General features: G+C 49.7%; 2 protein-coding genes across 3 annotated transcripts in view; one reads left to right on the top strand and one right to left on the bottom strand.

The window, feature by feature from the left end:
* The first annotated feature begins 5117 nt into the window (after nt 1–5117).
* Nucleotides 5118–8894, top strand: GCHFR (GTP cyclohydrolase I feedback regulator). The gene is made up of 3 exons (XM_060618915.3): nt 5118–5452; nt 7159–7253; nt 8378–8894. Exons 1-3 carry the CDS (start codon nt 5417–5419, stop codon nt 8499–8501), a joined length of 255 nt encoding a protein of 84 aa, XP_060474898.1. The 5' UTR covers nt 5118–5416; the 3' UTR covers nt 8502–8894.
* A 166-nt stretch (nt 8895–9060) lies between these two features.
* Nucleotides 9061–9748, bottom strand: part of DNAJC17 (DnaJ heat shock protein family (Hsp40) member C17) — a 42141-nt gene continuing 41453 nt past the window's right edge. For both annotated transcript variants that reach the window (XM_060618912.2, XM_060618913.2), the window contains one exon: nt 9061–9271. In XM_060618912.2, the coding sequence (XP_060474895.1) occupies nt 9149–9271 (123 nt within the window). In that variant the 3' untranslated portion in view covers nt 9061–9148. The remainder of the gene's footprint in view (nt 9272–9748) is intronic.

Raw genomic sequence — 9748 nt, 5'->3', positions numbered from 1 at the left:
AGAACAACTCCTCCCAACTTCCTCTTTCTTCTCCATAAAATAACATTCCTTTCCTTTGTTGAACTTGCCTATGGTTTTGCTGTAGCTTGCTTGTCATGGATTACAATTCTCTGCTATTCCTGAATAAACCTGTTTTCGCTGGTGAAATAACTGGCAGTTTTGTTTTTTCAGTTTAACACCACCATGGCCTATTGATTTTTATAATCCACTTATATAGGGGCACCTGGGTGGCTCAGTCGGTTGAGCTTCCGACTTCAGCTCGGGTCATGATCTCACACTCTGTGAGTTCGAGCCCCGCGTCGGGCTCTATGCTGACAGCTCAGAGCCTGGAGACTGCTTCAGATTCTATGTCTCCCTCTCTCTCTGCCCCTCCCCTGCTCATGCTCTGTCTCAAAAATAAATAAAAACATTAAAAAATTTTATAATCCACTTTTGTGATTTTATGCAACTTCTTGCAATTTAAAACACTAAAAATACATAGGTCACCGGGGTGGCTCAGTTGGTTAAGCGACCAACTCTTGATTTCAGTTCAGGTCATGATCTCACAATTCGTGAGTACGAGCCCTGCATTGGACTCGGTGCTGTCCATGTGAGGTTCTCTCTCTCTCTGACCCTCCCCTGCTCATGCTTGAACTCTCTCTCTCAAAATAGACGCTAAAAATTTTTTTTCAAAACAAAACTAGAGGACTATGATTCCAGTTTTATCATCAGCATTTCTTGCAAGTTAAAATTTAGTGACAACTGAAATATCTACACCAGCCCTCCTCAAATCCTTGACTAGATATTATATACATATATTTTTGAAGATTTTATTTGTAAGTACACCCAACTTGGGGCTCAAACTCACAACCCCAAGATCTAGAGCCACATGCTCCTCCAACTGAGCCAGGCAGGCGCCCCTTGACTAGATATTTATTTACCTTTTAATTGTGAAATAGTTTACAAATAAGAGAGTACATTTAATGTATATATACATTATAAAGAACAATTTAAAGGCAACAAGGTTCCCACCCACAGCTTAAGGAGTAGAAATTTACCAATACCTCCTACTCATTTTTAAGGATTCAGTTCAAATAATAGCTCCTGAAATACACTAACTATAATTGTCTTGGTAGTGAGAAGAGTGTTTTTAATATAATTTTTCTATTATTTTTTCTCACTTTTCTGAGATATGCATGTGTTTCTTTTTTTTTTTTTTAATGTTTTTATTTATTTTTGAGACAGAGAGAGACAGAGCATGAGCAGGGGAGGGGCAGAGAGAGAGGGAGACACAGAATCCAAAGCAGACTCCAGGCTCTGAGCTGTCAGCACAAAGCCCGATGTGGGGCTCGAACTCACGGACTGTGAGATCATGACCTGAGCCGAAGTCGGACGTTCAACCGACTGAGCCACCCAGGTGCCCCTGCATGTGTTTCTTCAGTCATTAAAAAAATGTTAACTTTTGGAGAGAATAAAAATTCATTTCCTTTGGGGAATCTTTCCAGCCCACCACCTTGGTGGACTTCATCTTTTTATTTTTCTTTGCTCCTGAGGTTTTGTTACCTCTATTACACTTGGTTCCATGATTATTTGCTTTCTAGCCTGGCTACCCAACTGGAGTGTTCACTCCTCCAGGATAAGGTTCATGCTCAGTTTATCTCCACATGCCCTGAGCCTAGCACAGCTCCAAAGCAGAAGCCACCCACAGAAGCTGAATGTGGAGGAAGGAAGGAAAGAAGGAATAACCAATATCCAGGCCCTGCCACTTAGACAATGCTTTCATGATGAAAAGCTGAGTTGTGGAAGAACAATTTCTCCTCTTTCTGCAGGAGAGGAAGATCTGCCAGATAAACTGATTGTGGCAAGAGGCGAGGCCAGATGGGCAGACCAAGCAAAGGAATTCATTTCCCCCTGGATATTAAAGATGTTATCGTATGGGCATGTGGCTGCCAGAGCAATCAGCAGTGGGGTGGGTGATTCTGGATGGAGCTCTCTATCTTATGTGGCATCTGCAGACCAGTTTTTCAAATGTAATAAAGCCCTGGCAGCCTGAGATTTGCACTGCCTTCCTGTCTTCTCCCAGGCCCAGTCCAGCCTGAGAGAAGACAGCAGAGCAGACCCCAGATTCCTGTCCTCCTCTCTGACCAGAAAAGGCAAGCCTCATCTACCTGGCTCTCCCAAGAGAGGCAACATAGCCAAGTGTCTTGGGACTATGGCTCTACTCTCTGTGTCTAACCATTAACATACTTAACACTTACTTAACAAATTATTCTTCCTAGGGGCACCTGGGTGGCTCAGTTGGTCAAGCATCCTAGTTTCAGTTTTGGCTCAGGTCATGATCTCACCATTTGTGAGTGTGAGCCCCCTGTCAGGCTCTGTGCTGATGGTACAGAAACTGCCTGTGATATTCTCTCTCTCTTTCTCTCTCCCTTCCCCCACCCCAGTTGTGTGCTGTCTCTCTCTCCAAAATAAATAAATAAACTTTAAAAAATTTAATATTTTAAATTAAATATTTAATGGCTATAAAAGAATAGGTATAACACATGTATACCTGTATAGATGTATAATATGTACACATGTATAATATGTAAAACAATAAATATTGAGGACATATATAACCCTTAGCACCCGGGTCCTAGTGTGAGAAAGAGAACATCACTTCTGCCTTATAAGACTCCTACATGGCTCTCCCCACCCGATTCCTTTCACTTCTCTCAGAGGTAAACACTGCTCTGAATATTATATTTATCATTCCCTTGTCTTTGCAATTTAATCACATATTTTTATTTTTATTATTTAAAAAAAATTTTTTTAAACGTTTATTTATTTTTGAGACAGAGAGAGACAGAGCATGAACGGGGGAGGGTCAGAGAGAGAGGGAGACACAGAATCTGAAACAGGCTCCAGGCTCTGAGCCACCAGCACAGAGCCCGACGCGGGCCTGGAACTCACGGACCATGAGATCATGACCTGAGCCGAAGTCGGATGCTCGACCGACTGAGCCACCCAGGCGCCCCCACATATTTTTAATAGAAGCATAATTTAACCATATATGTTTTTCATCCCCAAACAATATATTGTTTAGTTTTGCAAGTTTAGACCTTTAAGTAGAATTAGCATATGTTTTCCCATGATTTACTTTTTCACTTAGCATTCATTTTTCATTGCTATGCAGTCTCCATTGTATTAATCAACCAGATACTCTACTCTTGATGGACGTAAAACTGTTGCCATTTTTTTGCTAGTTACAAACAGTGCTGTTATAAATATTCTTGCACATATATCCTGATGAGTAAGTTTTCTTGAGGTTTATCCAGAAACGGTTTGGCTGGGTCATACAAATGCACAACTTCAACTTTGCTAGATGATGCCAAATTGTTTTCCAGGGTGATTGTATCAGTCATAACGCTTTGCCATCCCAACAGTAGTGTTTCTGTTAGACCTTTTCGCCAATACTCAGTGTTTACAGATTTATTTATTTGGCAAATCATTAAAGTAGTATCTTATTGGGGCATCTGGGTGGCTCAGTTGGTTGAGCAAAAGCCTGGAGGCTGCTTGGGATTCTGTATCTCCCTCTCTGCCCCTCCCGCACTCGTGCTCTTTCAAAAAATAAATAAACATTAAAAAAAATAAAGTTGTCTTATTGTGGTTTAAAATGTAGCTTGAAGGGCACCTGGGTGGCTCACTCAGTTAAGCATCTGACTCTTTTTTTTTTTATGTTTTATTTATTTTTGAGAGAGAGAAGGCGAGAGGCAGAGAGAGAGCAAGAACAGGGAAGAGGCAGAGAGAAAGGGAGACAGAGAATCTGACGTGGGCTCCGTGCTGACAGCAGAAAGCCTCAACAGGCTCTTATCCACGAACCATAAGATCATGACCTGAGCCGAATTCAGTTGAGCGTCTGACTCTTGATCTCAGCTCAAGTCTTGCTCTCAGGGTTGTGAGTTCAAGCTCTGAGCAGGGTGTGAAGCTTCCTTTAAAAAGAAAATAAATAAATAAAATGTAGCTGGGATTTCTAATGAATGACATTAAACAACAGGTTATCGGTTTATTAACCACTTCCATTCATTCTTTTGAAAAGTGCCTATTCAAGTCATTTGCCCAAGTTTTTTTCTACTGATTTATCCTTGATTTGCAGGAGTTCTTTATATATCCTGAGTATTAATCCTTTGTCAGTTTAACAAATCCTTTGTCAGGCATGAGTATCTTATCTCTCCAGCTGAGTTGTTAGTCTTGGAGGTATAGAATAGTGGGTAGAGAGTACGGAATAATAAATTAGACCAGTAAGTATCCTGTAAGATTACAACTGCCTATTTCCCTTACAGCGAGCTTCACATCTATCAAAGTGCTTGGAGGCACAGAGCACGCCCTCTAAGTGCCCTTTATAGAGGTGAAGATTGTTCAAAGGCCAGGAAAGGTCACAGGCTGTGTCTGTTTGCTTTGTTTTTTAGAGAACCAATCACAAGACAGATAAAGAATCATGAGTTTTCATATTTTGAAACATCTAGATGAGGTCGTGGACACACCGAGGTGCACTTGCTGCTCCCTCATTGGTGGCTTGGTGCCAAGGATGTACTTTGTTTTGCCCCAGGTGTTGCCTTGTGATTTTCTGCGCGTGCGCTACATCTTTCCAGCTTCGCGGGAAGCTCTCCAAAGCATGGGCCAGATTCCGTCGGTTTAAATCCCTCCGGGACTGGCACACAGCCAAGCGCTCAGTTCCTTTGCACATTTACCAATGGGGCCACAGAAACGCAAGATTCCGCTGCTGTACTAGGAATTACAGTCAGGGAGGCGGAAATGCGCAGTACACACGAGTATTTTAGCTGCTGCCACAAGCCTCCCACCGCTTTCTCCTGGGCGCGGACGGAGAACGTGTACTGGGAACAGAAAGTGGGGATCCGCTAAAGCCTTTAGAGGTGTGCCTGGGTAGGGTGGGCTGGAGCTTGGGAGGCTTCAACAGGATAGCCAACTGCTCCCGGCTCCGCTTCACAGGGACGGGGGTTGGGGACCAGCAGGACTTTGGAACCTACTACTGGAGGTGTTGCAAGAAAGAGGGCGCACAGTCTACACGCACGCTTGGCACCACGGCTCGCTGCAGCCAGCCGAGCCCCGCGGGTCACCCCCTACTCCAGGCCGCGGGTGCGGGAGCGTCCTCCGCAACCCGCACCCCTCCGTCTGCCTGGACCACCCGCAGAAGCAGCTTGGCCCTAAGTGCAGGAGGCGGGCCCCGAATCGCCCCGAGCCGGGGCGCGTCACGAGCGCCCGCTCCTGATTGGCCGGCCGCTGCTGTCACGGGCCGGGCGCACTGGGATTGGTGTCGCCCGAGGCCAGAGCTGGAGTAACTGGACTGGGCAGCCGGTCGCAGTCCCGGAGCCTGAGGGGCTGGCGTCGGCGCCGAGCCCAAAGCCCTGGGTGGGAGCCTGGCAGGGACGCGCGCACCATGCCCTACCTGCTCATCAGCACCCAGATCCGCATGGTGAGTACCCGCCGCCCGGCGAGTTGGACAGAGTTGGGGCCGGGCCCGGGCCGAGAGGGCTGCGACTGCACCTTGGCGCCTCCCTCTGAGGCAGCGCCTGCCAGTGACTGGATCCGGAAGCCGCCCGGGACACGCCCCCTCGGGCGGAGGAGCCGAGGCTGCGGAACCGAGTCGAGCCGAGGCTGCGGAACCGAGTCAACCCGGAGCGCCGGACTCGGGGAGTCCTGGCCGGCCCGGTGCTTCCAGAGCCGCGAAGGGGGCGGGGTGCGTGCATCCCCGCGGCGGAGGGAACTCCGGGGGCTTGCGGCTCCTGTCCTACCTGTCCGCCCGAGGAAGCCAGGAACCCCTGGTCTCATGGTGCAGCAACCACGGCCCTACACAGAGCCGCTCCGCAGGGGTTGGAGGTGGGGGTGGTGGGAGTGCAAATACGTGGGGGAAAGAGGTTTGAAAAAGAAAAGGACGTGCTGAGGCGCTGAAACGCCTCTGTCAAGTGCCCGGCCCTCAGGCACTTCCAGAAAGAGCTATCCCTGAGCCCTTAGGAAAGACAGAAGGAGACAGGCCCTGTGGTTAGAGGTGGGAAGACCATTCCGGAGTCAGAGTGATGCCCCTTTTTCTGGGTGCAATTTCGTCGTCCAAGGCAGAGTTGGTGCCTCCAGGAATCCCCTTTTAACTTCAGAATAGTTTGACTGGGCACCTCCGCCTCTTCCCACTCCCCAGTGCCTTGGTGATCCGTCAGCGGGTGCACAACTCTCTGGAGGTGAAGACAACAGGAGAGAGCTCACCGCGTGACAGGAGGGGTCTTGGCCGTGTCCTAGGGCAGTGGCTTGAGAATCAGTTACTTGTGCAGTTGTTAAAATGTGGACTCCTGGGCCCCTCCCCAGAACTCCCCAAATACTAAGCCTGGGGCTTAGGAATTCGGTGCTCTTCAGGTGATTTTTTTTTTTTTTTAAATAGAACAGCTTTACTGATGTATAGCATACATATACCACAGAACTCACGAATTTAAAGTGTACAATTCAATGTTTTTTTAAAGCATCTTCAAGAGTTGTGCAGCCATCACCATAATCAATTTTAGAACATTTCCATCACCTTCAAAAAACCTATATCTATACCATGCATGTTAGCCGTCATTCCTCATTTTCCCCCAAATCCCCCAGCCCTAGATAACCATCGGTTACCATTTCTATGGCAATATGTCGTCTTTTGTGTCTGGTTTCTGAAAACTTACATGTTTTCAAGGTTCTTCCATATTGTAGCATGTATTTGTCTTTATTCTTTTTTTTTTTTTTTTTTCCAAATAAGATCCAGTGCATGTGTAGCTGTATCATTTTATTTATGCATTCATCCGTGGACATTTAGATTGTTTCCACTTTTTAGTTTTTGTAAATAATGCTATGAACATTCCTGTACAAGTTGTATGGACATGTTTTCATTTCTGTTTTCCAGGTGATTCTGATACACACAGACACGGGTAGTGATGCTTGGCAGGAAGTTGCCAGCAGTTGGGCAATGACCAGCTCAGCTTGGAGGGACTGGGGAGGCCTCACATGGCCTGGCCTGATCACTGAGGGCCAGTGAGTTTCCTCACCACACTCTCCAGCCTTGAACTGAAACTGGCTCAGGGCCAGCAGGCAGGGGAGGAAGGAGAGAGACCTTCCACCTCTCCCAGGCCGCCAGCCAAGCAGCCACTGTGGCTTACCTTGCAGGAGGTGGGCCCTACCATGGTGGGCGATGAGCACTCAGATCCAGAGCTGATGAGGTATCTGGGGGCCTCAAAGAGAAGCGTCTTGGGAAACAACTTGTAAGTAGTGGCATTCTTCAGGATCTCCCTGCCAGCCCCTAGACCTGTCCGTTTCCTTTAACAAAACGAAGCCCAGGGACGATGCCACCGCCCAGCCTCAGAGGCCGTGCCTGCATCCTGGGGTTCTGTCTTCTATAGGGTCGGTCCCATCTGCGGCTTTACCGCAGCCCCCAGGCTTGCTCTGAAAGCATTCTCACTGGGCCTCCCTTCACAAGGGAGCCCCAGGACCCAGTCCAGCTGGGTGTAGGACTCCATAAGTGGACTGTTCTTTACTCTGCCCTCTCATCTTGGAGCTGGACCCCATCAAGGCAAAGATAGGCACAGAAAAGTTTCTCTCTTGAAGAGCTGGCTGAGTTAAGAAAGCTGAACTCTAGAAACAGGCAGCAGGCAGCCTGGGTCCTACTTTCAGCTCAGCTGCTGCCTTGGAGCTCGTGAGAAGGGTTGCCAGAATGAGCCTCAGTTCCAAGAGGGGAAAGGGGAGGCAGGCTGGACCCAGGCCCTTGGGTCAGGGTTGGAGGGCTAAAGCCAGCCCCATTCCTTTACCATGAGCCATTTGTCTCGAGATGCCCAGCTTGGGGCTTGAGCCCTTTATCTGATCGACAACCCTGAAAGAAGGGACAGCAAGCATTCTCCGTACTAGAGAGCAGCACCCAGAGCCACTATTAGGGGCCAACCTGTTGCTCCAAGACTGCAGGACAGACAGGGCAACAAGAGGGGCAGAGCCCTGGGGGAGGACCCTGGAGAAAACAGGCCATTCCTCCAGAATAGTGCAGCGGCCCAGGGCACATGGGGCTGTCATCAGACTAACATGGGTTCTAGGATCTCAATAACATTTGGAAAGCTCCTTAGCCCTCCAAGTTTTATATTTATAATTATAAAATGGGAATAATAATGGTACCTTCCTTAGGGTATCGGGAAGAAGAAAGAAGATATGCAAGCCAAACGCTTAGCTGGGGAGGGGGTGGGGAATGTGCACTTAGCCTGGCACCTGGAAGGCACCCAGCAAATGTCAGTCACTACTAGGATTCCTGACAAGGCCTAGTCATCAGCAGATACTAGTTTTACTTGGGTAGCCTGTGCTGTATATCCTCTCATGCTGTCCCCTCTTCCCCTTCTCTTCACAGTTGTGAGTACTTTGTTAATGACCCTCCTCGCATAGTCCTGGACAAACTGGAACGCAAGGGCTTCCGTGTGCTGAGCATGACAGGCGTGGGCCAGACGCTGGTGTGGTGCCTGCACAAGGAGTGACCCTCTCACACTGAGGAGCAGATGGCACACCCCTCTTTTGAGCGGTTGCCATGGGCCCCGATCCTGAGTCCCCGTTCACTCACTGCCCGGCCCCTCTCTTCCCAAATTGTCATTTTCCTTAGCCCAGCACCACTGGGCAATGAATGGCCTTTTCTGAAACTTGCCTCAGCCAGTGGGAGAGGGCAGGGCCCCCGCCCTGGTGCTCCCAGCAGCCCCTCCAGCTTCTGGGCCTGAGAGCCCTGGAGGAGGCCATGTTCTGTGGGAGCCACGAGAGCCAGGTTGTCCCCAGCCAGAAACTGGGAGCCCATGAGGAGCATGGCCCCAGGACTGGGCGGGAGGGTCCTGCGTAGCTAGTCCAAGCCAATAAAGGACTGTGATGAGTGGTTGCTCCTCTGTGCTGCTGGCCCACTGACTCTGTGTGGAGCACCTCCCTGGGGGTCTGCCCACTCCTGGGAGGGGAGCCAGGCCTGGGTGGAACCCTCTCAGCAGAGCCCAGAAACCAGGGCCATGCTTGGGCAAGCCAGCACCCTACGTCCACACAGGCAATAGAGGTAGACTCTTGGAAAAACAAAAAACAAAAAACCCCAAACTTTATTGGTGCCGTGGAAGACGAGGGCTTTGGAGGGGAGTGGGCTGGAGGCAGGAGGCTATGTGGGCTGCCGCACCTCGTCCTCCTGCTCCATCTGGGCGATCAGCTGTTGCCGCTCAGCGGCCTGGCGCATGCGCATCATGACGAGGCTCTCATAGTCCCTCTCGGACAGCACTGAGCCCTGGCGGACAGAGGGGGACAGGAGATGGTCAGGGCAGCAGGGCACAGCCACACAGAATCTAGACTTGGAGGACTGGGTCTACACAGAGCTAAGGTCTTGAGGCAAGGAGTGAAGATGCCCGGGACTTCTCGGCTGGCTCCCCTCTAAGCCATCTCAAGCAGCTCTCAACCCCCCTCCCCGCAGGCCTTCCATCAACAGTCAGCCCTGCTTCAGCTTCTTGGGCTGAATCACTTCTTCATGCCCCAGCCAGGCCCTGTCTCCCTCCATTTCCTCTCCGGCCATCATGTGACACTCCTTTCCTCTACCCGTGGCTCCTGCTTCTCACAGGTTTGCAGTGAAGGGGTTGTCCCGAGGTGCAGAAATCCACTCCGCTTTGCCAGGTGGAGGCGACAGCACCGCCCCCTCCCAGCTGCCCACCTCCCTGTGGTCTGGCTCCTGTGGGACATGAGAGAAGGGAGCCCTACCCTGGACCCAGCC

Source organism: Panthera onca, chromosome B3 (assembly GCF_046562875.1).
Source record: "Panthera onca isolate mPanOnc1 chromosome B3, mPanOnc1 haplotype 2, whole genome shotgun sequence".
Taxonomy (NCBI): domain Eukaryota; kingdom Metazoa; phylum Chordata; class Mammalia; order Carnivora; family Felidae; genus Panthera; species Panthera onca.
This window is presented reverse-complemented; position numbering and strand designations above follow the sequence as displayed.